The following is a 27,524-nucleotide window of genomic DNA, read 5'->3' on the forward strand; positions in this document are numbered from 1 at the left end:
CATAGAAGTAGAAGACTTATTATTTTATTTTAAAATGCAATTTATATACAGTATTAACCAATAGCTGACTTATTATCTTAAAAATTATTTGGAAATCCAAATCATTGCAAACACAGAAAAATCTATTTTTAAATTGCTAAGAAGCAATGTTATAAAGTGTACAAAGAAAAAGTAGCACTTAAGTTAAAAAAATATAAATGTAACTCACCTTCAGCCCCATCTGTATCCGTTTATGATTTTAACAATAATAAATTTTAAGATAATTGATTTAGATGTTGACATTTTTAATTTTATTTTTTGACATTGTTAAAATCATTCCGCAATATTTGTCACGAACAGTGTAACACAAGGAAGAATAAATCCAACTGCATTTGTACCATTTAAAATAAACATTTATTATTTAAAAAAATATGTTTTTAAAACCTAACAAATACTTTTGAAGTGTTGTATAAATTTGATGAACAATTTTTTTAAAAATAGATTTTACTTTAGATTGTTATAATCTTTCAGTTTGATAGATCTCAAATATCCATTTTTGATTTTAATTTTTTGATATTTTTCAAATTTTGTTTATTTAAATTGTATATTCCTAAATAAATCAAGGGTTTAACAGTATGTCCCTGAAGAAACAAAATTTTAAAAAATTAAACATTTAAAAAGAAAAGTTAAGATTTTTGTTTGAAAACGATGTTAAATTCATTAAAATACACAACTTTTGAAAATACAATAAACATTAATTGCAATTCAAATCTTAATGGAATTGTTTCAAAGCAAACCTTTTCATCTCTGAGCAGAGTGCAGCTTTGAGTTGCATCATTCAACCTGAAAAAAAAACATCATAAAATTTCAGATCTTTAACTTTTGAGTGCAAGAGATAAGCAGCTTAAGACCAATTTTTTAAAAATTATATGAGAAAATATATATTATATTCACTTTTAGAGCCGGTTTATAGGGGGGACGTCCCCCTGAAAAATTGGGGGAAGGCCCACGCCCCCCCCCTCTGGAAAAGAAAAGAGAGCAGGCACCTTCTACCTCGAAAATTTTTATTTTTTCAAATAGATTCAAAACATTTTTGCTTGCAGCGTCTCTTTTTTGCTCAAAATGAATACTTATGAACAAAAATCTAAATCTTGATAACATGTTTCCCACTTTTTCACTTTTCAAATATTTAAATTTTTAACCCATAGCTTAATTAATAAAAAAGTAATCGGCATTTTAAAAATTTAACAGTGCAAGTAATTTCTTTCTCAAAATGAAGAAAGTTTTTTTATTAAAGCTCATAATTAGTTTAAAAAAATAAAATTATGAAAATTTTAAATTTAAAAAAAACCAATCTTCATTTTACTTACCCTACTTCCCCATATACACCAGTAGTAGGTAAAAGAAGTATACCAGTAGGTACAAGCCAGCATAGAAGTAGAATCAGTATACTATAATATATCAGTTCAAAAAGTATACCACTAGCCATATAGTAGAATCAGTACACTGTAAAATATTAGTATAAATAAAAGTAATACTACTATATTACAATATTATATTTATATATTTTTAAGTGTGACAAATCTTTTAACCACAACAATATCAACCTACTAGGAATATTATGGTTGCAGAATACAATAATATTAAACAATATTCCTTACCTACTAGTAGGAATACTATGGTTGCAGAATATAATAATAATAAACAATATTCCTTACCTACTTGTAGGTATATTATGGTTGCAGACAACAATAATATTAGAAAATATTCTGTCAACCTTGTTGGGAAAGAACAGAATAAACGCTCTGAAAAAAATTTGACATTTATTTTTTAAATATTTTTCTCCAAATGACTTATTTTTACCTGTTAACTGTTATGATGGTTAGACTAAATTTTCTCAAATTTAGAAAATTTATTTAAGAATGAAAATAAACATTATTGATAAAATGAAATTGACGAGTTTAAGCTGTTTCGATATACGATTAATTGTCTGGACGTCAAATTAAAAAAAGATCAAAATATTTTTTTGTTAAAATTTCTTCTCTTAATTGTTTAAATATTTTTTTCCAACCTGTAACTAGCGAACGCTTTTTGGACTCCCTCCCCTCCCCTTCCCTCCTTCCCCCACCGGGGGGAGGGCACTCCCCATCCCCGCCCCTCTCATATCAATCTTTGTTAATGACAACTATTTTTCAGATAAATTATTAATAAAATTTTTATTATTTCAGGGTTAGATAATTTCTTGGTTGGGCACTTCGGCTAGGGCAGGCTACAGGGGGAGGGAGAGCGCTGTGGGCTCATGTCCAAATTTTACCATGTCTAACATATAAGCAATAGGAGGGGGATGTAGAGGGGAGAAGGAGAAGGAGGGGGGGGGCAAAAAATGTTCTTTAGGAAATTACCCTTTAACTTATTCCATTATTAATTTTCTAAATATTGAAAATTCCTGAGTAGGCTAGCTCCCATTGTCCTGAATTGTAAAGGCACAATGAAAACATCTGCATGAATTGTCTGTTAAAAAAAGTTCTTTTTTAAATAAAAATGCGAACCCGTAGAACGATAATGGATATATTTCACATATTCCGAATCCAAGGAATCCCATCCAATCCCTGAAATAAACATTTTCAACATGAAATTAGGTACAAATTTTACAGGTTTTAAATATTAACTCGATCCTCTTTCAGCAGAGCCATGTTGAGAAAAACAAAAAATAATTTCTAACAATTTAAACTTTTGCTTATTTCTAGAATATACTGAATAAGTTTTGACTTTTAGAAATACATCAAACAAATCTAGCTAGAGCTGGGTATGTCAATACTTTTTTAGAAATAAACCCCGTAAATCTAGTTAGAGCTGGGTATATCAATACTTTTTTAGAAATATACCCCGCAAATCTAGCTAGAGCTGAGTATATCAATACTTTTTTTAAAAATAAACCCCGCAAATCTAGCTAAAGCTGGGTATATCAATATTTTTTTAGAAATAAACCCCGCAAAATTAGCTAGAGCTGGGTATGTCAATACTTTTTTAGAAATAAACCCCGCAAATCTAGCTAGAGCTGGGTATGTCAATACTTTTTAGAAATATACCCCGCAAATCTAGCTAGAGCTGGGTATATCAATACTTTTTTAGAAATATACCCCGCAAATCTAGCTAGATCTGGGTATATCAATACTTTTTTAGAAATATACCCCGCAAATCTAGCTAGAGCTGGGTATATCAATAATTTTTTAGAAATACATAACAAATCTAGCTAGAGCTGGGTATTTCAATACTTTTTTAGAAATAAACCCCGCAAATCTAGCTAGAGCTGGGTATATCAATACTTTTTTAGAAATAAACCCCGCAAATCTAGCTAGAGCTGGGTATGTCAATACTTTTTTAGAAATAAACCCCGCAAATCTAGCTAGAGCTGGGTATGTCAATACTTTTTAGAAATATACCCCGCAAATCTAGCTAGAGCTGGGTATATCAATACTTTTTTAAAAATATACCCTGCCAATCTAGCTAGAGCTGGGTATGTCAATACTTTTTTAGAAATATACCCCGCAAATCTAGCTAGAGCTTGGTATATCAATACTTTTTTAGAAATATACCTCGCAAATCTAGCTAGAGCTGGGTATATCAATACTTTTTTAGAAATATACCCCGCAAAACTAGCTAGAGCTGGGTATATCAATACTTTTTTAGAAATATACCCCGCAAATCTAGCTAGACCTGGGTATGTCAATACTTTTTAGAAGTATACCCCGCAAATCTAGCTAGACCTAGGTATGTCAATACTTTTTAGAAATATACCCCGCAAAATTTTGACCCTACACAATATAACGACCGGTCTTTACTTTAAAATATACAGTAAAACAAGATTTTTTTTGCAAAGTTAAAAAGTATAAAAGAAAAAGAAAAGGATTTTTTTTTAATTATGGAGAAAAATTCATGTGAGGGGATCTATCCCACAAAAGATAGGGTTAATCTGTCAATTCAAAATGTGTCTAACAAATAGACCCGAAAAGTTTTAAAAAAGAAAATGTGTAAATATTTCCATTCAGAAATACAACTGGTTTGAAAATGAAGGCTTTTCAACTTTTAACCCAAACAACAAGAAAGAAGGAGTTGTCCAAATTAATTTTTGTTTGCAAGTTATGTTATTACAGTAGTATCAGAGTACAATACACTACAATAAATATATGAACACATACACTAAAATAAATATATTAACAATACACTACAATATATATATGAACAATACACTACAATAAATATATGAACACATACACTAAAAAAAATATATGAACACATACACTAAAATAAATGTATGAACAATACACTGAAATAAATATATGAACACATACACTTCAATAAATATATGAAAAATACACTACAATAAATATATGAACAATAGACTAAAATAAATATATGAACACATACACTATAATAAATGTATGAACAATACACTACAATAAATATATGAACAATACACTACAATAAATATATAAACACATACACTACATTAAATATATGAACAATACACTACAATAAATATATAAACAATACATTACAATAAATGTATGAACACATAGCTCGATTGATAACACAATAACGGAGTTAAAATTAAAAAATTTTAAAATAGAATTGTATTACCTTGAGATAAATCTGACCGCCATAATCGGTAAATTAAATAAAGAATTCCAAAAATCTGCGACGGAAACTAAAAAATATAATCTTAAAGGGACTGCATGCGTAATTTCAAGTGAACCTCCATGCAAAGATTGCAATGGTTCCCTTGAAAGCTTCGTGTGCTATAGTTTGAATTAGATATCAATGTTTTTAATTCTTTAAACTGTTTATTTTCATTTGCAGTTTCTCTGCGAAACTGACTTTCATGTTTATAAGAACAAATGAAGAAATTTTCAAAAATAAATACTTTTCGTGTCATAATTACAACGGTATTTTCCATATGTAAAGTAAAATTATAGTAAATATGTTTGCAAAAAAATGATAAAATATACACTTTTGAAAAGCCCTGGACCATGTTATTTCAAATATGCCAAAAAATGTTGCAAAATTTTATATAAGCTGATGTGTGATTGATAAAAATAAAAAATGTGCAAATTTCTTTTCACTGGTTGTATGCAAATAATTTGCAAAATTTCTTTGCAAAACTTCTGCAATCTTTTTCCTTGTGTAAAAAGTAGTCATTCGGGCAGTTTGCCTCAGGACTCAGGCAGTTGGTATAAAAGCCCGATTTTAGACCTAAAGGGAGGGCTATGGGTAATGGGTATAGGGGGGGTCAAATTGACCCCCGCGCCCCCCAACAGGATTAGGGTTAAGCCAAACTAATAACAATTTAGGGATTTATCAAAATTTGTAACAGATAGATGGGTTATGATCGGAGTTTAATACAAAATACAGGGTTACCCACAAAGGATGCGGCTGTAAATATAACCTAAAACATTTTTTTTTAGAATGCCAAGGTTAAATTAAGTCTTTTGTCTTAAATATAATCGTTTAGTGATTTGGTTTTTAAATTTTACTAAAAGCAATCAGAATTTAGTTTCGCGGAATTGTGCGGAATTTCTCGGAATTTTGCGGAATTGTGCGGAATTGCGCGGAATCTTTTTTAACGATTTGATATTTGACCTGACAACATGAAGGGGGTGGTCAAATGAGCTCTAGTTCGTCTTCAAACATGAAAAATATGGATTTTAAATATTTGAATATTCATTTTTTTGCATTCTAAAAATATTTTACCTGTGGAACAATAAGGCTAAGGAAAACATTCATAATAATCAACAACTTTTATGTACCAAATAAATGATTTGTTTGTTAAAACAAATGTAGTTTGGAAAGATTTTTTTACCAGTTTTTATTTTACTCAAATAGATTATCAAGTACAATAGGTGGCAACAGAGAAATGGACCAATTATACACAACGTCACAAGTGTCAAATATAACAAGGAAAACGAAATTTTCTCACATTAGTTGACATGTTTTCCAAGATTAAATAAAAAAGTGTAAAAACAGAAACTAAAGAACACATAAAATTGCACTTATTTTACTGTAAGAAAAGCACTTTATTCTAAAATTATCTTTTTTTTTTGAAGATTTTGTCGGACACAAAAATTGAATTGACACTTGTGACGACAGAATACAACTGTACTGAGAGTGTACAAATTCTACGTTGCCATCTATTGTACTAGAATCTATTTGGTTTTACTTAATATTTCCAAGTGGATTAACCTTATTCCTATAAAAGGGGGGGGGGGTGTGTCCTGTGGATGAAAACTAGCATGACGCTTAGACTGTTTAAAATTTGATTTCAAGTGACCCTACATGCAAAGATGGCAATGCCAGATTCACTACGGTACCCTTGAATCCTTTATCTGATCTAAAATGTGGAAGATATTGTAATTTTTCTAAGGTTTTCAGTTTTTAACTCTAATAATTCCTATTTCTTCCCCCTACACTCTACAGGTAACCTTGTATATGTACCCTTTTGAATCATACACTGCAATCTGTGGATGAAGAGTCAATCGAAACTACGCATACATTATCTTTAAGAAGTAAAAATATTCTAGTAAAAAAATCAATCAAAAAATGTTTAAAAGTATTATTGATGTTTCCTAGAATAAAAAGAAGGTTGAGACAGGTCCCAACAACTGCCAAGATAATGGCGAATATTCCAGCTAACACTGAAAACAGATTTCAAGCAAATTCCATAGAATTCAAGGTTGTATTATAACTTATAAGGTTGCTAACATTCGATGCGCTCCAATGTACGAGAAATGTGGTTTCCCAGGCATAGAAAGATAAAATCATCATGTCACTGAATATAGAGGTGAGAGTGACGTCATATTTGAATTGTATCTATCAATGCGAAGGAGACGATATATCCCGTGTAGTGGAGCTCATCGAGAGTAAACAACATTATATTTATACAACCTTGATCGAATTTGAGTTGTTCTTTCATTTGTGACCATGTAAGCTGAGAACTCTTATACATTTGGGATCTTTTGTTAATCTGCAGATTAATTTAATATTTTTCGTTATTCCGCATAATAACTGTACTTGATCAGGGTTGAAGGGAACTAGGATCAGAGGAGGAATTACTTGAGTAAATAGACCAAAAATTGATCCTTAAGTCACAAGTAACCACAATGGATACCAAGATCAAGCAATTAAGATTATGTATATCCAACAAAAGTACTCAGCTCTGTTTGTGTTTTTGTTCAATATTAATTCTATGCAAATAATCCATTTTTCTATCGTATAGACTTCCAGTGTGCTTCATTATTTTTTTTCCAGCAACAGATTTAGCTATAAAATGTATGTGATTTGCATTTTTTCTTCTTCTTAATATATGCTTTGCTTTTTTTGTATACAAAAACGTCAAAACAACCTAAAAGACCGTGTACAAATTTTGTATGACTCCAGGGAAAGTTTATGGGCCGTCAAAGTTGATCAATTTTGCCCGTAAAAAAGTTAACATAAATTTTTAAAATGCCCAATTTAGATAGAAAATCTGCCAAAATTTGGGAATTATTAAGCACCTGCACAACTACAGTAAAAAGCTAAAATTGTCAACAGAAAAAGGTGGGCTAAGCACCCTGCAAGAACCTAGTGAATTATAAAAAAATTTAAAAATGCCAGATATGCCTGTTTTTTGTTGATGGATTTGCAACAACAAAAAATTCGTTAACTTACTTTGAATTAATTCTAGAAAATACTCACATGAAGATGATTCAGAAAATACCATACTGTCATTTGAACTCTTTTCTGAGATAGCAAAAGCGCACTTATCTTTTTTTTATAATTTCATAAATATTTTATTGTCTTAACTCATCGGAAAATGCAGTAAAATACAGTAAAAAAGAATTGTTTATAATAAAGTCTCCAATCAAGGAATTCCAGCGGTATATGGAACAACAGTTATGCGTTAATTATGCTTTGCGCGGATTTTCTTTGCGTAAAACTGCAGAATTCCGCGCAAACATTTTTGAAAATTACAAAAAAAATTTGCATACTGGTCATTTTAGAGAAAAATGGAAATATTTTTTTAAAAAACATACAGTTTCAATCTAGAAATTTTCCTGTAAAATTAACATCCATTTTGCAATCTGAAAAATGGAAGAAAATTGTAAATTTTTGGAATTCCACGTGGAATTCCGTTAATTCAGCTATTATATAGATTTTTTACAAACCGCGGGTAAACAGTTGTAGTAACTTTGACTTTGACAACACTGGGTAGTGGGTACTTCAGCTAGTTGATTGATATTACTGCAGGTGGATACTGGGTACTCCAGCTAGTTGATTTATATTACTGCAAGTGGATACTGGGTACTCCAGCTAGTTGATTGATATTACTGCAGATGGATACTGGGTACTCCAGCTAGTTGATTGATATTACTGCAGATGGATACTGGGAACTAATAAGAAACTTATAACTTGATAAGAAATAACTTCCGGTGTATAAGAATGTTTATGAAAAATACGCTGCGTAATCCATTTACTTTAAAGGAAAGAAAACAAATCTTTGTTGTCATATTAATAACCCATAGCAAGAGTTTTGTGTTGGGGGGGGGGGGAGTATGGCTTATAGAACTTTAAGCCATAAAGTCAAAGTTAAGGCAAGCTATTTAAAAAAAATTTAGACCTGTGTTGTTAGAAAAATGTCGAACATATCTTTATCTTTCACAAAAAAAGGATTTTAAACATGTGTTTTCCATGGACCGGCTTCTACCATGCTTGTTCTCTATCCAGTGTATTAAAAAAGATTTGCAAAAATTCATATATGTATGCCACTAATAATATGTATTAAGCTGCATGCATTCATACGTTGGTTCAATTTTTTATTCCCAATTGCGCCCTATTTAGGGTTTCCACCAAAAAGGGTAAGTCGTTTCACACAAATTTATTTTTTTGCGAAAAAAAATTTTCGCTGAAAATTTTGCATTTTTACACATTTCGTTCGCTATCTATAAATGCGAAAATTTTCGATTTTTTCGCAAAAAATGCGAAATGTTTACTAAATAAAATATGCGAAATTTTCGCGAAAAAAATAAGAAAGAGAAATTATTAATCATGATAAAATAAAACTTCTAACCCTGAGCTCTCAGAGCAGAGAATTTCACCAGTTTTGTTTCGCAATTAATTGTTGCATCCATTTTTTGGCTAAATTTCGCGAAAACAATCTTTGCGAATTTTTTTTTGCGAAATTTCGCATGGCTTTCGCATTTTTTCGCTTAATTCATTTTCGCGAAAAAGTTTGCGAAATAAGAACGAAAATTTTCGCCTTTTTTCGCGGAAGTTTTCATTCACTGGAAACACTAGTTTTATTCTCTATATCTAACGAAGTATTTTAAATCATATTTAAAACGATTATATTGCACTCTAATTTATATACATTTTTCATTCAGAAAATCCTATTACTTAAACTCACTTCAAAACAGTTCTAAAACTATAAAATGTTTTTTTCTGAAAACTCGGAATTTTTAATTCACTTCAAACCCATATACTTAATATTTGAAAAAAAACTATGATTTTAATGTAAGTAATATTAATCAATGGTTTTTCTAAACTGTATATATTCACAAAAAAGTTAAAGATATATTTATATATGCGATTTATTCTTCCTCTAAATACATTGGTTAAATAAGCATTAAACTCTAGTATATATATAATCCCTTAAAACTAATAAATATAAAGATAAAATATAAAAAAAATGTTGTTCCATGGATATCTGTTTAAACATTAACATAAATACTGTGGATAAATATTACAAAATACGATAAAATACTGGTGGATAAATATTACAAAATACGATCAAATACTGCAGGTGGATAAATATTACAAAATATGATGACAATAAGAGAGCATTTCAGTTTAAATAAATAATATACAGCTGGACATGAACAAAAACATCATTAATAAATGTTATTTAAAAATACACTTATATAAATCTCAAAAGGTTTCAATAAGTTTTTTTCTTTCGCTATTCATTTCGCCTCCTGAAAATAGACAATAATTATTGCATATTCATATTTTTTCGCAAATAATTTTGCAACATTTGAAGCATAATGTAACATTTTGCAAGAGTTTAACAATAACATATACAATTGTTAAATAAAAGTCAAGATAACATTTAAAGAAGTCAAGAAAACAGTAAAAAAAAATGTTTAAAAATGTTCAGCATATAAATGAATTTTGCGAGATTTGCAACATGAAAACTTTTTTTTCAAAAATACCCTAAAACAGGGAAATATTTTTCAAAAGATACAATTATGGCAAAAAACATATTGCAATAACTTGAAATGGAAATAGGACGAAAACATCCCGCTTTCTGGTTGTAATCGTAATTTCAAATGCCTCTCCATGAAAAGATGGTACTGCCCGAATCAAAACGTTATCCGTTGAATCCTTGTCTGATCAAGTATGAAATAGAAATTAATTTAATTTTCAAAACAAAATATTTTCAACTGTGGTTTCTCTTCAAAAGTGACTTGCGTAGGAAAACGTATTTGAACCATCAAAACTAGAGATTACTCGAAATTAAACCCTTTCAACATGCTTCAATAGATATTAAATAGATAGCAAAATATTGCAAGGGTTGCTGTGCCTCATAGCACTTTGAAGCAAGTTAGGTAATAGTTTTTATCAGTGTTCGTGCAAAAAAAGCAGAGCTTTTGATAGGATAATCTCTAATTTTGCTGAAATACTTTTAACTTTTTATTTTTTTTCAACATTTTGTTTTCTACCTTATAGAGCTGGTTTAGCCCAGTCACAGGCCAGGGGTGTATACACGTATCCAATATAATGACACAGGGGGTCTTCCACCCAGAACATATCACTGAAATTTTATCGGATTAAGATAATCTATGCTATCATTGGGTAAAACCAAAGAAGATAATCCTTTTCTAATCGGATTAAACCAAGGAGATAATCCTTCTTTCCCTGGATTAAACCAAAGGATGATCCTTTTTTCTTTGGATTAAATCAAGGGAGAATCCTTTTTTCATTGGATTAAATCAAGGAGATAATCCTTCTCTCAATTGGATTAAATCAATGAGATAATCCTTCTCTCAATTTGATTAAACCAAGTAGATAATCCTTCTCTTAATTGGATTAAATCAATGAGATAATCCTCCTCTCAATTTGATTAAACCAAAGAAATAATCACTTTTCTAATAGGATTAAACAAAAAATTGTACATAAAATGAAAAAAATTTTTATTTTATTTTAGTGTTTAAATATTTAACACATCTATTTGTGATTCATAAAACAACATTCAATTAAAAAGTTTGTTACTCAAAAATTATTAAAATTTTGAAAATAAAGTAATAAAATTGTACGTACAGTGTATTAAGAGGAACAATATCTGTGGTACCAGTATCATACCAACAGTACCAGAATACCTCACTGGATCTGGGGGCTCCATTCCCACAATTAATGCTTGAACCCCCCTCATATACCTAGTAAAAAACAGGATCGACAACTCAGTGATTTAGTTTAGAATTAGATATTTTGGTTTTATTTAATAAATTTAAATCATAACAACATTTGTAACGTATATTTTTGAAGGCACAAAAAAGAACACCACATATTGGAAATGTCAATGATAATTTCTAGAATCAACCTTTATTGCAGTTAGATTGAAAGTTACAAATTATTTGACTAATTAAAGATCATCAAAGATCATCAAATATCATCAAATATCATCAAATATCATTAAAGATCCTCAAAGATTATCAAAGATCATCAAAGATCATCAAATATCATCAAAGATCATCAAGGATCATCAAAGGTCATCAAAGATCATCAAGTCACGATATTAATTGTTGAAGATTATTCCACTTCTTATAGTAAAAATTCCCCCCAAACATAATTTTTCAAAAATTAAGAAAAAAACCCAGATTTTTCATTACCATGGGATCATTAGGAAATGTGCCTAAGCCACTAACGTATGTCCCAGTAGAAAGCTCTCCCCCAAAAGCTGAAGAGTGCTTGAAAGTCTAAACAAGAAAATAATTTGAAAAATTAGACCAAACAACTTCAGGGTATATGAGAAGAATCTTATATTTAATTGTACATTGTTAAGAATAAATTCACGGTCTCTCTCCACTTAACCCACAATTAATTTAGTCACCCAAGCACACACTCTCAGTACACATTTCTATGATGTTATTGATGACATTTGTTTCAAGTTGGAACCAACAAGGTTCATTGGAGAATGGGGCATTTGGGGAAGTCATACAGTCAGGGGCGGATACAGGATTTAAGTGAGGGGGGGGGGGCAAGATTTTTTTGGAACAAAAAAATAATAATTAGTAACAAAAAAATTTTTTTGACTTAAAAGACTCAAAAAGAGTCAAAATTAATGACTAAAGACTAAAAAACTAGATTTTTAACTTTAAGGAACAAAATTAACGGATTAGAACAGGAATTTAGGAACAATTAAAAGATTGTTCAGGAATTAGGAACAAAAATAAATGATTAGAACAGGAATTTAGGAACAATTAAAAGATTGTTCAGGAATTAGGAACAAAATTAAAGGATTCGGACAGGGATTTAGGAACACTAAAAAGATTGTTCAGGAATTAGGAACAAAAATAATGAATTAGGACAGGGATTTAGGAACAATAAAAAGATTGTTCAGGAACTAGGAACAAAAATATTGGATTAGGACAGGGATTTAAGTTGGGTCGGACACAGTATTAGGAACAGGAACAATAATAGGAACATTAGCAATTTAAGAACAAAAAGAAATTACTTAAATGCATCAAAATTAGGACCAATATTACAATTTTGATAAATGAGTATTGATTAAGGAACATTACTAGATATGAACAATATTATAACTTAAGTCTAGTTTCTTTCAAATTTCTAATTCTAAATTTATCGTTAACAATAACATTTACTTGTTGTCGTTGATTTTTAAATTAAACTGAAGAAAAGAAAGTCAAGATTTCCATTAAATAAAAAAAAGCTTGAAATTGAAAAACACATACGATTTATAAAATTGGGAACATTTTTTGCCTCGAAATCTCAGGGAGGGGCTACGCCCCTCCCTGAATCTGTCAGGGGGTGGCGAATGTCCCCCCGCCACCCCCCTATATCCGCCCCTGCATACAGTGCAGTCTCTTTCCTTTTAAACATCTTTAAGGGACAGACCGGCTACGTAAGCATGCTCAGTTTAACTACCTTACATAGGCGGTCTGTCCCTTTTTTCCGGTGACTCACATATATCTACAATGTTTAAAATTGCTTTTATCAAATTATGCATTATTTTGACTATGGCACAAGATATAAATGAACAAAGGCAATTCCTTCGATATATATCATTGAATTAATGATATTAAATTTTAAACTATTTTGCTAATCAAAGCAAATAGAAATATTTAGATTTATTTATCATTTTAATTAAAAAAACCTGTGCCCGAATTTAATAAATTTAAGCTGCGGCTCAAATTCTTTAAATTTTGCCTCTGAATACATTATTTTAATTTCACTTTCCCACTGATTTTAATCAAGTTTATTGAATAAATTATTTGATATTTAGGAATAAAATGGCCTGAGGCCGACTTTTAAGAATTTGAGCCGCAATTAAAACAAAGCCACGGCTCAAATATGGTTGGTTCCACTTAAAATCGTTTCTTTGTATCAAGATTTATAAAGGGGGCGTTGAATTGACACCGGTTTTTGGCAGATTTAAGACATGGCTCAAATTAAAATTAAATTCGGACATCAAAAGGTCAACTCATTATTGATTAACTTTGAATAAATTTATGTGTGACAAACATTTTTGAATATCTTATTCTTTCTTATTTTATCTTAGCTTATTTTTTCTTATTTTATCTTAGCTTATTCTTTCTTATTTTATCTTAGCTTATTATTTCTAATTTTATCTTAGGTTATTCTTTCTTATTCCTACAGAATAATTCAATATGAATGATTATATAGTTCAATTTTAAAATGTTTTGGTCAGTAAATATTTTTTTTGGATTCATGTTCAATTTTTTTACTTCCGCTTAAACTATTTAGGACTCACCCTGCAGTAAGGACAAACTCCCCATTGATCTTCATTAGTGAGACATGCATCTGGGTACTGACATGCGTCCCCCGCTTTTAGATCCATACAGGTCCCAGTCCTTTTATCAAATAGTAAAGGGAGTGTTACCGAAAAATGAAAGGGGTTTCGTCGAAAAGTATTCGATGGTGATTGCTTCTAATCTTACTTCTATCTTTTGCATTTATAAGAAAAAAATTGATAAAACGACTCAAACCGAAGAATTGAAGCATCCATACAAATTCAGAAAGTTGCAATATTCAACTTGAATCGTAAAAAAATCAGTAAAATTCCAAACAATTCATTCAGATATAACAACCTATAATCATCGAAATTTTTTCAATGCATTCTTATATAGTTGATATTTTATAATATCTTTACGTGTTTCATATACGATGTACTTGAAATAACTATCTTTTTTGTCGCAAGGTGTCGTTGGAGTCTCTTCCACGTGGAACCCCAGAAGCATGAAGAGCAGAGACACAAAGTGAATAATATTATGAAAAATCAACTATATACGAAAGCATTAAAAAAATGTTTATAGGTTGAGATATCTGAATTATTTGTTTAAAATAAAGTAATTTTTTTTTACAATCCGAGTTGAATTTGAATTCAATTTTTTACGATCTGAATTTGTATGGACCCTACGTTCTGCAATATCAGTTGTTTCTAACTGATAGAAGTAAGATAAGTAGAAATCACCATCGAATATTTTTGACGTAAGCCTATACCACCTGTCATTTTTCGTGAATACTCCCTTTCAACATTTTAGATCATTTTAAGTAAAATTTACAATATGAGCGTCATAAGCATTTTAAGGAAGTGTTTTTTACAAAAGATAACATAGCTTCAATTTTCTGCAGTAAAAAGCAAAACTGGAGTTGTTAGAATGCAAGAATTATAAATAGTACTTGGGAAATATGTCATCAACAGGGTTTACTCCTGTCTGAGCAAAGTACCCAAGGTAGCAGTAGCAGAATGTGATTACAGCTCCTAAAATTATAAAATCATTAAAATTATAAGATAATTAGTAGGGGGATCAAATGTTACATGCTAAGTTTTTTTTTTCAGAAGGCAAAATATTTTAAGTCTAAAATAAACAAAACTAATGGTTTAACAAATATATCCATTGAAAAACTGTTTAAATGTTGAACCTGTTGCTAAAAATTCCACTTCATCTAAAAAGCATCCAGCATTAGCTTGACAATCTGTTTCACTATCACACATGGCTGTAGACAGGGTAGTTGTTGTTGTTGTTGTTGTAGTTGTTGCTGTAGTTGTTCTTGTAGTTGTTCTTGTAGTTATTGTTGTTGTAGTTGTTGTTGTAGTTGTAGTTGTAGTTGTAGTTGTAGTTGTAGTTGTAGTTGTAGTTGTAGTTGTAGTTGTAAAGCTGTTGTTAAAGTAGCATCAGTTGATCCATCTGTAGAAGCTACTGGTGAAGGAGCATCAGTTGATCCATCTGTAGAAGCTGCTGGTGAAGGAGAACCAATTGATCCAGCTGTAGAAGCTGCTGTTGAAGAAGCATCAGTTAATCCATCCATAGAAGGTACTCCTGAAGAAGCAGCAGTTGATCCAGCTGTAGAAGCTGCTGTCGAAGATGTATAAGTTTGTCCGTCAGTAGAAGATGCTGTAGAAAAAGCATCAGTTGACCCATCTGTAGAAGCTGCTACTGAAGAATTAGCAGTTGATCCATCTGCAGAAGCTGCTCCTGAAGATGAAATAGTTGATCCAGCAGTTGAAGCTGTTGGAGAAGCAGCAGTTGATGCAACTTTAGAAGCTGCTGTCAAAGAAGCATTAGTTGGTCCATCAGTAGAAGTTACTGTTGAAGAAGCATCAGTTGATCCATCAGCTGAAGCTGCTCCTGAAAAATCAACAGTTGATCCATCTGTAGAAGCTGCTGCTGAAGAATGAGTAGTTATTCCATCGGTTGAAGCTGCAGGTGAAGATGCCCCAGTTGATCCATCTGTGGAAGATGCAGGTGAAGATGCATCAGTTGATCCATCCATAGAAGGTACCCCTGAAGAAGTAGCAGTTGACCCAGCTGGAGAAGCTGCTGTTGAAGATGCATCAGTTTGTCCATTAGTAGAAGTTGCAGTAGAAGAATCAGTTGACCCATCTGTAAAAGTTGTTACTGAAGAATCAGCAGTTGATCCATCTGCAGAAGATGCTACTGAAGATGAAATAGTTGATCCAACAGTTGAAGCTGTAGGTGAAGAGGCAGAAGTTGATCCCTCCGTAGAAGCTTCTTCTGGAGAAGCAGCAGTTGATGCAGCTTTAGAAGCTGCTGTCAAAGAAGCATTAGTTGGTCCATCAGTAGAAGTTACTGTTGAAGAAGCATCAGTTGATCCATCAGCTGAAGCTGCTCCTGAAGAATCAACAGTTGATCCATCTGTAGACGCTGCTGTCGAAGAATGAGTAGTTATTCCATCTGATGAAGCTGCAGGTGAAGATGCACCAGTTGATCCAGCTGTGGAAGCTGCAGGTGAAGATGCATCAGTTGATCCATCCATGGAAGGTACTTCTGAAGAAGCAGCAGTTGATCCAGCTGTAGAAGCTGCTGTTGAAGATGTATAAGTTTGTCCATCAGTAGAAGATGCAGTAGAAAAAGCATCAGTTGACCCATCTGTAGAAGCTGCTACTGAAGAAATAGCAGTTGATCCATCTGCAGAAGCTGCTCCTGAAGATGAAATAGTTGATCCAGCAGTTGAAGCTGTAGGTGAAGAGGCAGAAGTTGATCCCTCCGTAGAAGGTATTCCTGAAGAAGTAGCAGTTGAGCCAGCTGGAGAAGCTGCTGTTGAAGATGCATCAGTTTGTCCATTAGTAGAAGTTACAGTAGAAGCATCAGTTGACCCATCTGTAGAACTTGTTACTGAAGAATCAGATGATCCAGTTGATCCAGCTGTAGAAGCTGTTTGTGAAAAAGCAGCAGTTGATCCAGCTGTAGTAGCTGCTTTTGAAAAAATAGCAGTTGATCCATCTGTAGAAGCAGTTAGTGAAAAAGCTTCAGAAGATCCATCTGTAGAGGCTGCTCCTAAAGAAGCAGCAGTTGGTCCATCTGTTAAAGCTGCTCCAGAAGAAGCAGCAGTTGACCTAACTGTAGAAGCTGCTGGAAAAGAAGCAGCAGTTGATCCATCTTTAGTAGCTGCTCCTGAAAAAGCATCAGTTGATCCATCTGGAGAAGCTGCTCCTGAAAAAGACACAGTTGATTCATCTGTAGAATAAGTTAGTGAAGAAGCTGCAATTGATACATCTGTAGAAGTTGCAGTTAAAGAAGTATCAGTTGATCCATTCATAGAAATTGCTCCTGAAGAATAAGCAGCAGACCCAACTGTGAAAGGTCCTGTTGAAGATGCATCAGTTGGTCCATCAGTAGAAGTTACTGTTAAAGAAGCATAAGTTGATCCCTCTGTTGACACTCCTCCTGAAGAAGCAGCAGGTGATCCATCTGTAGAAGCTGCTGGTGAAGATACACCAATTGATCCAGCTGTAAAAGCTGTTACTGAAGAAGCAGCAGTTGACCCAACTGTAGAAGCTGCTGTCAAAGAAGCAGCACTTGATCCATCCATAGAAGCTGCTTCAGAAGTAAAAGCAGTTGGTCCATCTGTGAAAGCTCCTGTCAAAGATGCATCTGTTGATCCATATGTAGAAGCTGTTGGTGAAGATCCACCATTTGATTCATTTGTAGAAGCTGCTTTTGAAGAAGAATCAGTAGATCCATCAATAGAAGCTGCTCCTGTAGAGGCAGTAGTTGATCCAGCAATAGAAGCAGCTGTATAATATGCATTAGTTGGTCCATCAGTAGAAGTGGCTGTAGAAGAAGCCTCAAAGGATCCATCTGTAGAAGCTGTCCCTGAAGAAGCAGCATTTGATCCATCTGTAGAAGCTGCTGGTGAAGATGCACCAGTTGATTTAGCTGTAGAAGCTGCTGTTGAAGAAGCCTCAGTAGATTCATTCATAGAAGGGGCTCCTGAAGAAGCAGTAGTTGATCCAACTGTAGAAGCTGTTGTCAAAGATGCATCAGTTGTTCCATTAATAGAAGTTGCTGTTGTAGAAGCATTAGTTGATCCATCTGTAGAAGCTGCTCCTGAAGAAGCACCAGTCGATCCAGCTGTAGAAGTTGCTCCTAAAGAATCAACAGTTGATCCATCTGTAGAAGCTGATGGTGAAGATATACCAGTTGATTCAACAGTAGATGCTGTTGGTGAAAAAGAAGCAGTTGATCCATATGTAGAAGCTGCTGTTGAAGAAGCATCAGTTGATTGGTCTGTAGAAGCTGCTGCTGAAGATGCACCACTTGATTCAACTGTTGAAACTAAAACTGAAGAAGATGCAGTTAATCCATCCATAGAAGCTGCTGATGTTAAAGCATCAGTTGATCCATCTGATGAAGCTGCTCCTGAAAAAGCATCAGTAGATCCAGATGTAGCAGCAGCTGTAAAAGATGCCTCAGTTGGTCCGTTGTTAAAAGTGACTGATGAAGAAGCATCAGTTGATCCATCTGTAGAAGCTGCTGGTGAAGATACACCAGTTGATTCAGCAGTAGAAGCTGTTTGTTGAGAAGCAGCAGTTAATCCATCTGTAGAAGCTGCTGTTGAAGAATCATCAGTTGATCTGTCAGTAGAAGCTACTGGTGAAGATGCAACAGTTGATCCAGCTGTAGAAGCTGCTACTGTAGAAGCAACAGATGATCCATGTATAGAAGCTGTTGTCAAAGAAGAAGCAGTTGATTCATTTGTAAAAGCTGCTCCTGAAGAAGCAGCAGTTGATTTGGCTGCAGAAGCTGCTGTTGAAGATGCATCAGTAGATCCAGATGTAGCAGCAGCTGTCAAAGATGCCTCAGTTGGTCCGTTGTCAGAAGTGACTGATGAAGAAGCATCAGTTGATCCATCTGTAGAAGCTGCTGTTGAAGAATCATCAGTTGATATGTCAGAAGAAGCTACTGGTGAAGATGCAACAGTTGATCCAACTGTAGAAGCTGTTACTGTAGAAGCAACAGATGATCCATCTATAGAAGCTGTTGTCAAAGAAGAAGCAGTTGATTCATTTGTAGAAGCTGCTCCTGAAGAAGCAGCAGTTGATTTAGCTGTAGAAGCTGCTGTTGAAGATGCATTAATTGGTCCATCAGTAGAAAATGCTGTTGAAGAAGCCTCAATTGATTTATCTGTAGAAGCTGTCTGTGGAAAAGCCGCAGTTGATCCATCTGTAGGAGCTGCTCCTGAAGATGCATTATTTGATACAGCTGTAGAAGATAAAAGTGAAGAAGCAGCAGTTAATCCATCTGTAGAAGCTGCTACTGAAGAAGCATCAGTTGATCCATTTGTAGAAGCTGCTCCTGCAGAAACAGCAGTTGATCCAGTTGTAGAAGCTGCTGTTAATGATGCAGCAGTTGGTCCATCAGTAGAAGTGGTGGTTAAAGAAACATTAGTTGATCCATTCGTATAAGGTGCTCCTGAAGAAGCAGCAGTTGATCCAGCTGTAGAAGCTAATTTTGAGGAAGCATCAGATGAACCATCAGTTAAAGGTGCTCCTGAAGAAGTAGCAGTTGATCCTGCTGTAAAAGCTGCTGTTGAAGATGCATCAGTTAGTCCATCAGTAGAAGTTACTGTTGAAGAAGCATTAATTGTTGATGATGCTCCAGAAGAAGCACCAGTTGATCCATTTGTAGAAGCTGCTCCTGAAGAAGCAGAATTTGATCCATCTGTAGAATTTGCTGGTGAAGATGCACCAGTTGATCCAGCTGTAGATGATGTTAGTAAAGTAGCAGCATTTGATCCATCTGTAGATGTTGCTCCTGAAGAAACAGCAGATGATCCAGCTGTTGAAAATATTGTTGAAGAAGCATCAGTTGATTCATCCATTGAAGCTACTTTTGAAGAAGCAGCAGTTGATCCATCAGTAGAAGTTACTGGTGAAGATTCACCAGTTGATCCATCCATAGATGGTGCTCCTAAAGAAGCAGCAGTTGATTCATCTGTAGAAGCTGCTGTTGAAGAAGAATCAGATGATCCATTTGTTGAAGCTGCTTCTGAAGAGGCGGCAGTTGATCCATCCATAGAAGCTGCTGGCAAAGACGCTACAGTTGATCCAGCTGAAAAAGCTGCTGTTGAAGAAGCATCAGTTGATCCATCCATAGAAGGTCCTGCTGAAGAAGCAGCAGTTGATCCATCTGTAGAAGGTTCTGGTGATTTGGCAACAGTTGACCCAGCTGTAGAAGCTGCTGTTGAAAAAGCATCAGTATATACATCCAAAGAGGGTGCTCCTGAAGAATCTGCACTTGGTCCAATAGTAGAAGTTGCTGTTGAAGAAGCAACAGTTGATCCATTTGTAGGAGATGCTCCTGAAGGAGCAGCAGTTGTTTCATCTGTCGAAGCTTCTGTTAATGAAGCATCAGTTGATCCATTCGTAGAAGCTTCTCCTGAAGAAGCAAAAGATGATCCAGCTGTAGAAGCTGCTGTTGAAAATGCATTATTTGGTCCATCAGTAGATTTTGCTGATAAAGAAGTATTAGTTGATCCATCTGTAAAAGCTGCTCCTGAAGTAGCAGTAGTAGATCCAGCTGCAGAAGCTACTGTTGAAAATGAATCAGTTGATACATCAGTAGATGCTGCTGTTGAAGAAGCATCAATTGATCCATCTATGGAAGGTACTCCTGAAAAAGAAGCAGTTGATCCAGCTGATGAAATTGCTGTTGAAGATGCATCAGTTGGTCCAAAAGTAGAAGATGCTGTTGAAGAAGCATCAGTTGATCCATCCATTGAAGCTACTTCTGAAGAGGCAACAGTTGATCCATCAGTAGAAGCTACTGGTGAAGATGCACCAGTTGATCCAGCTGTAAAAGCTGTTGGTGAATAAGCAGAAGTTGATTCATCTGTAGAAGCTGGAATTGGAGAAGAATCAGTTGATTTGTTTGTTGAAGTTGCTTCTAAAGAGGCAGCAGTTAATCCATCTGTAGAAGCTGCTGGTGAAGATGCAACTGTTGATCCTGCTGTAGAAGCTTCTGTTAAAGCAGCATCAGTAGATCCATTCATAGAAGGTGGTCTTGAAGAAGCAGCAGTTGATCCATTTGTAGACTCTAATCCTAAAGAAGTACCTTTTGATCCAGCTGTAGAAGCTGGTGTCAAAGATACATCAGTAGGCCCATCACTAGAAGTTTCTGTTGAAGAAGCAACAGTTGATCCATTTGTTGAAGCTGCTCCTGGAGAAGCAACAGTTGATTCATTTGTAAAAGCTGCAGTTAAAGAAGCATCAGTTGATCCATTCGTAGAAGCTGAATCTGAAGAGGCAGCAGCTGATCCAGCTGTAGAAGCTGCTGTTGAAAATGCATCAATTGGTCCATTAATAGAAGTTGATGTTGAAGAAGCATTAGCTGATCCAGCTGTTGAAACTGCTTTTGAAGATGCATCAGTTGATCCATCCATTGAAACTACTTCTGAAGTGGCAGCAGTTGATCCATCAGTAGGAGCTACTGGTGAAGAAGCACCAGTTGATCCAGCTGAAGAAGCTGTTTCTAAAGAAGCAGCAGTTGATCCATCTGTAGAAGCTGCTGTTGAAGATGCACTAGTTGATCCAGGTGTATAAGCTATTTGTGAAGAACCAGCAGTTGATCCTTCTGTAAAAGCTGCTGTTGAAGAACCTTTAGTTGATCCATTCTTAGAAACTGCTCCTAAGGAAGCAGCAGTTGATACAACTGTGAAAGCTGCTGTCGAAGATGCATCGGTAGGTCCATCAGTAGAAGTTAATGTTGAAAAAGCATCAGTTGATTCATCATTAGAAGCTGCTCCTGAAGAAGCAGCAGTTAATCCTACAGTAGAAGCTGCTTGTGAAGATGAACTTGTTGATCCAGCTGTAGAAGCTGTTGTTGAAGAATCATCTGTTGATCCATTCATTGAAGATGCTCCTGAAGAACCAGCAGTTGATCTAGTTGTAGAAGCTGCTGCTGAAGATGCATATGTAGATCTTATTGTTGAATAAGCATCTAAACATTGGGATCCAAACTTCATATTTTCATTTGAACACCACAGCTTGCAATACTCAGATTCATAAACTGAGCCCATGTATGGACATGTAACTAAACTATTGCCATCACTGAAAAGTGGTGTGAACTGTCCATTAGGTGTTGTCTGGGTTGATCCTGTTCCATAGAGCTGACTTGTAAGATCAATATTTTCTGTCCAAAGTTGACATAGTTCTTCATTATGTGGACTTGTGTAATTCTCATAAGGACATATTGGTTTGCCAATGCATGTTGTTTTATTTACCAACTCTCCAAACTCGCACCATAAGCTGCAGGCTAGAATTCCATCAGCCAGATTGGCATAAGGGCAGTTTATGTAGGGCACTTCATTATTTCCAGTTGTAGTAGAGGTTTGCCCACTCAGTGTACTTCCTGCGGGATCAAGAGAAGATAAAGTAGTTTTAGCCTCTTGTATTCCGTTCCATAGTTCACAAAGTATGTCATTGTTTGTATATGTTGTATATGGACATTGAAGGGGAGTGGTCAACGCTGTTGTTGAAGAATCAGCACATTCAGATCCAAATTTCATGTTTTCATTTTCGCACCAAAGCACACAATATTCTGATTCATAAACTGAATCCACATATGGACATGTTACAAAATTGTTACTCTCATTAAAAAGAGGTGTAAATTCTCCAGTCAGAGTGGATTGACTTGAACCTGTTCCAAAAATTTGATTTTTTAAATCTACATTTTCAGACCAAAGTAAGCACAACTCTTTGTTGTGTGGACTTGTGTAGTTTTCATAAGGACACTCAGGCTCCTCAGTACAAACTGTTCCATTTACCATTTCCCCTAAATCACACCAAAGACTGCATGCAAGATACCCATCTGTTATGTTCCTAAAAGGACAGCTTATGTAAGGCACACCTACAGCTTCTGTTGATGTTTGACCACTGAGAGTGCTTCCAACAGAACTTTGTAAAGTTGTTTGAGAGCTCTCTGCTTCTTGTATTTGAGTCCACAAATCACAGAGGATTTCACTATTGGTAAATAGATCGTAGGGGCATTCTTCCCTTTGGGTTGATATCTGTGTTGTAGATATAGTGGAACATCTTTTACTCTGGAATGATTGGAGTTGACACCAAAGCTCACACAATAAGTTACTACTTGTTGGGTTGCTTAGGTATAAACATTCAACTGCTTGGGTTGAGGATGTTTGGGATGATTGAGTTGAAGAACTCGAATTTTCAGCTGTCTTTATACTTTCAAGTTCCCCATAAAGTTGACAGGCTAGTATATACTCTGGGTCAGAAGTGTAAGGACAATTTTGGACTGTTGTGGCATAAGGGGTAGAAGAAGAAGTATCACATTGAGGAACAGTAACATTATTGAGGAATAAAGTAAAGACTGGCTCTTGTTCTGGAAAATGCCGAATAATGTATCCCAGGGACAAAACTTGACAAGCAACAAGTTTTCCATTATAACATCTGGATGAAATTGTGTAAACTGATTGATTGATGGAGTTCACGTCTCCTTTCCAAGATTCCAAATTGACAATTTCTTCTGAAAATTCGTAACGTAATTCCCAGCTTGTGTAATCTTTATCTAGTTGGACTTTGAGGGATGCTTTCTGACCATTAACCCATGAGTTTCCATCTTCTATCCAGTAGCAGAGGTCTTATAAACAATTTTAAAGTCATCAATTTATTCATGTTTAGTATTTAAAATATGTATTACTGCATTGAAAATCCTGCCCCCATCATCAAATATAATCTTAAATATCACTTATTATGATAAGAAGGAATTTTTATTATCAAAAATTTATTAACAGGAAATATAATATTTACTGCCCAAAAAATCAAAAATCAACATTAAAACCCAACTTTTTAAAATTGTAATAACTTAAAATTGATTAGATTTACCTGGGGAAGATGAGTAACTTGTGCTGAGGCTGTTTAAAGCTAAAAGGAGGCTTAACACATGCCAATCCATTTCAAGCCTAGTATCAGCCACTTAAATTGTTTTTAAAAATTTGATTTAAACTATTATTTCTTTTTTCTTTCTTTTGATTAGAATTAGACGTTGTATTATACGGGAAACCTATTTCAGGATTTTATGACTCATTACATAAATTCCAATTTTGGATTGTTACACTGCCAGAAAAATCATGGTTGGATGATGTTATATGCAAGCCAGTATCGAAATTTGACACAATTTATAGACACCAATCTTAATTTATTTCATATTCGTTTTGATTGTATAATTTGCAAAATAATTAAGCATGACGGGTTTTAACTCTATCGCTTGGGTACTTGAAAACAAGTATACACTCGGGGGCAATATGACAAATGATACATCATTGGAAAGCTCGTGTGCTCCAGTTTTATTGTAAAAATGTTTGCAAAAAAATGTCCAAAAAATGATAAAATATACATTTTTGAAAAGGCCTTAATCATGCCATTTCAAATATGCAAAAATGTTTGCAAAATTTTTAATAACCGGATGTGTAATTAAGAAAAACTAAAAATGTGCAATTACAGGAAAAAGTAGTCATTAGGCAGGGTGCCTAAGAACTCAGGCAGTTATTATAAAAGCCCAGTTGTAGACTTGAAGGGAGGGCTATTGGTATTTAGGAAAAGTCAGAAAATTTCAACAGCCCGAGACTAATACTTTTTAAGTTATGTAAACAGGGGGTGGTCAAATTGACCCCCCCCCCCCGCAGGAATAGGATTGAGGGACATAAAATTCATTTTAAAATGTATGCAATGAAAATTTTAAAAAATTAATGAAGGGGTTAATCATGTAAGAATATATCTTCCTTCTAATAGGTCTGGAAATGTTTGGACTTTTTTTTAAAAGCTTAGAATAACTATTATCACATAATTTTTTAAAAAACGTGCTTGATTGAAAAACAAACAAAGAAAACTATTGTTGGAACTAAACTTTCTGGTAATAGGTAGAAGGAAAAGGGTTTTTACACGCCTGTTCAAGATGTAAGTTATATAATAGAATAGGAAAAAGCACTAAATCCTACAGTACCGTTGGTTTTGTTTGAACTATAAAAGATTACCTAAGAGAAGGCAGATAACATTTGTGTATTAACAGAAGACTGTCAGTACCCTAAATTACATTATTATGCTATACATAGATTCAGACCCCCCCCCCCCCCCCAGCCTTTATAGGGTTTCTAGAATTAAAACATAAATTCACAAAATAAAAAACTTTTTAAAAGTTTAATATTTTTTACTTAACAAAGCAAACAGAAGTCAAAACTTTTGAGTTGTAAAATTTATCAAGCATTGATTTCCAGCTTTTACAGATTTTCAAATTAATTTAACTCCTCTTCGATATCCTGTGATGGTCCCACCCTGCAGGGATAATTTTAGTTGCAGGATCAAGCATTGAATTAATCCTCAAATTTAAAATGTGTACCATTGGAAATCAAGCATTCAAGATTAATAATATTCACACAAAAGATTCGATTTCAGAACAGTACAGTACAGTAAAGTACAATATAGTACAGTACATTTATTACAAAAATCATCCCCGGTGAAGGACATCACAGCATAAATAGTTAGAGAGTTTTAACTCTCATGCCCGACAATTTTAATAAATAAAATAATAAAACTGGAATCAAAGACAAGTATTTGCTTTCTTATTTTTAATTTCCCAGATTTGAAAAAAAATCAATCACCAATCTTATTTGCACTTCAATCCCAACTGAAACATTTCTTCATGAAAGTAAAAAATGTTGCAAAGCTATTAACTACTTGAAACAACTAAGTTAAAGGTGGAAAATACCTTTTGTTACCTTTAACTTTCAGTATTGAATAGAGAAGAAGTACTCTGTTTTTTACATTTATATATTATTTGTGCTGACACCTGTTAAAAAAATAAGAAATAAAATTTTTTTTCTTCTTTAACAATTAATTTTTACCAAACTGTTCAATTGCATAAAATTCAATTTATCATAATTTTAGGGTTTCATCAGAAGTTAATTGTCTGGGATGAGGTACCTTTGGAGTAGGTCTATACCTGAACCAAGCTGATCCGTCATCACAGACACATCCGATGTATGTTGCAGTTTAGATACACTCATGTTAATTGATGTACACGTTTAAAGAATCTCAAGGGTTCGGTTTAGATGCTGCTACCTCGTCGGAATAAGACTTTAGGTATAAAGAGTATATAAGCAGAGATCTGAGGAAATGTTCGGTTCTCTTGGGGCGCGAACTCGTTCTAGGATGGAGGAAGAGGTTTTGCGCCAATCCTTCTCCTACTGACCAGAGAGAGAAGTCTATGTGAGGAGGTAGAGGAGATGACAACTCAAAGAGAGAAGTCTGTGTGAGGAGGTGACAGCTCAAAGAGAGAAGTCTGTGTGAGGAGATAGAGGAAATGACAGCTCAAAGAGAGAAGTCTGTGTGAGGAGGTAGAGGAAGTGACAGCTCAAAGAAGGAAGTCTGTGTGAGGAGTAGGGCTGGGCGCGTTAACGGTGGAAGGATCGTTCTTTGCCGAGAACGAACGGAACGATCCCATCGTTCCGAAGAAAAAAACGAACGCTTAGAACGCGTTCTTAAAAATATTGGAACGATTAGTAAAAGAACGAAACGGAACGGAACGAGAATTGCTTGAAAAGAATGGTTAAAATTGTTAACGCGTTCTTATTATCAAGAACTTGTTCTAAGTTGGGAACGCATTTTAAATCAGGAATGTGTTCTAAATCATCTAGAAATAGTTAAAGATTTTAATTAAGGATATTAGCACTCCCGCCTCTCCCCCCGCTCTCACAAAATTATACATTGCTCAGAATTATCTAAGCTTATTCTTTAAACCCTAAATTCAAAATATATAATTTAAAGTATTATTTACGGCCGTGAGGAACTTTTTATTTAAAAATTGTATTTTTTTACTTCTTAACCAACTCTTTTCTATAAAACTTTTGTCTTTGATGTAATTGTCTGTTACTAAGAAATGAACGGGGGAAACGTTCTTCAACTAAGAACGCCAAGAACGGAACGGAACGGGAAGACCGTTCTTCTACTCAGAACGGAACGAAACGGGACGGAACAGAACGAGAACGGAATGATAAAAAAAAGAGGAACGAGAACAGAACGATTTAGCTGAAGGCTAAGTTCAAAAAAGTCGGAACGTGCCCAGCCCTAGTGAGGAGGTAGCCTCAGGCGGTGACAGCTCAAAGAGAGAAGTCTGTGTGAGGAGGTAGAGGCGGTGACAGCTCAAAGAGAGAAGTCTGTGTGAGGAGGTGACAACTCAAAGAGAGAAGTATGTGTGAGGAGGTGACAGCTCAAAGAGAGAAGTCTATGTGAGGAGGTAGAGGCGGTGACAGCTCAAAGAGAGAAGTCTGCGTGAGGAGGTAGAGGAGGTGACAGCCCAAAGCTGTCGTTATCAGTATGATAGATCAAGCAATTAATACGCTATAGATGTAAATAGCCCCAAAATCAAAATTTGGGTTATATGTCATTTTTTCCGTGCGTCTGTGCGCCTTCCAAAATTAAATAAAACAAGTTC

General features: G+C 34.2%; 2 protein-coding genes across 3 annotated transcripts; both read right to left on the minus strand.

Moving 5' to 3' along the window:
- Positions 1-76: 76 nt before the first annotated feature.
- On the minus strand, positions 77-8,401 carry LOC111707905 (protein trapped in endoderm-1). Of its 2 annotated transcripts, none has more exons than XM_023481091.1 (15): positions 8,181-8,401; positions 8,070-8,096; positions 7,711-7,779; positions 6,603-6,671; positions 5,731-5,746; positions 5,620-5,660; positions 4,621-4,675; positions 2,529-2,588; positions 2,426-2,449; positions 1,843-1,866; positions 1,698-1,784; positions 1,350-1,430; positions 777-822; positions 590-620; positions 77-365 (listed from the first exon to the last, which is right to left on the minus strand). In XM_023481091.1, the coding sequence occupies exons 2-15, from the start codon at positions 8,086-8,088 to the stop codon at positions 313-315; spliced, it is 675 nt and encodes a 224-aa protein (XP_023336859.1). In that variant the 5' UTR covers positions 8,089-8,096; positions 8,181-8,401; the 3' UTR covers positions 77-312. The 2 variants fall into 2 exon arrangements, with proteins under 2 accessions (XP_023336859.1, XP_023336858.1); XM_023481090.1 differs by having other exon boundaries at positions 79-365; positions 4,621-4,687.
- Positions 8,402-9,965: 1,564 nt separating this feature from the next.
- Positions 9,966-25,772, minus strand: LOC111707903 (serine-rich adhesin for platelets-like). Its single transcript, XM_023481087.1, is given in 11 exon segments — positions 9,966-9,986; positions 10,734-10,825; positions 11,332-11,447; positions 11,901-11,987; positions 14,024-14,123; positions 14,953-15,034; positions 15,196-15,432; positions 15,435-23,675; positions 23,921-24,010; positions 25,069-25,118; positions 25,693-25,772. Coding segments are annotated over 8 exon segments (9,024 nt in total). The 5' UTR covers positions 23,991-24,010; positions 25,069-25,118; positions 25,693-25,772; the 3' UTR covers positions 9,966-9,986; position 10,734.
- Between the last annotated feature and the right edge of the window lie 1,752 nt (positions 25,773-27,524).

Source organism: Eurytemora carolleeae, unplaced genomic scaffold, assembly GCF_000591075.1.
Source record: "Eurytemora carolleeae unplaced genomic scaffold, Eaff_2.0 scaffold840, whole genome shotgun sequence".
NCBI classification, from domain to species: domain Eukaryota; kingdom Metazoa; phylum Arthropoda; class Copepoda; order Calanoida; family Temoridae; genus Eurytemora; species Eurytemora carolleeae.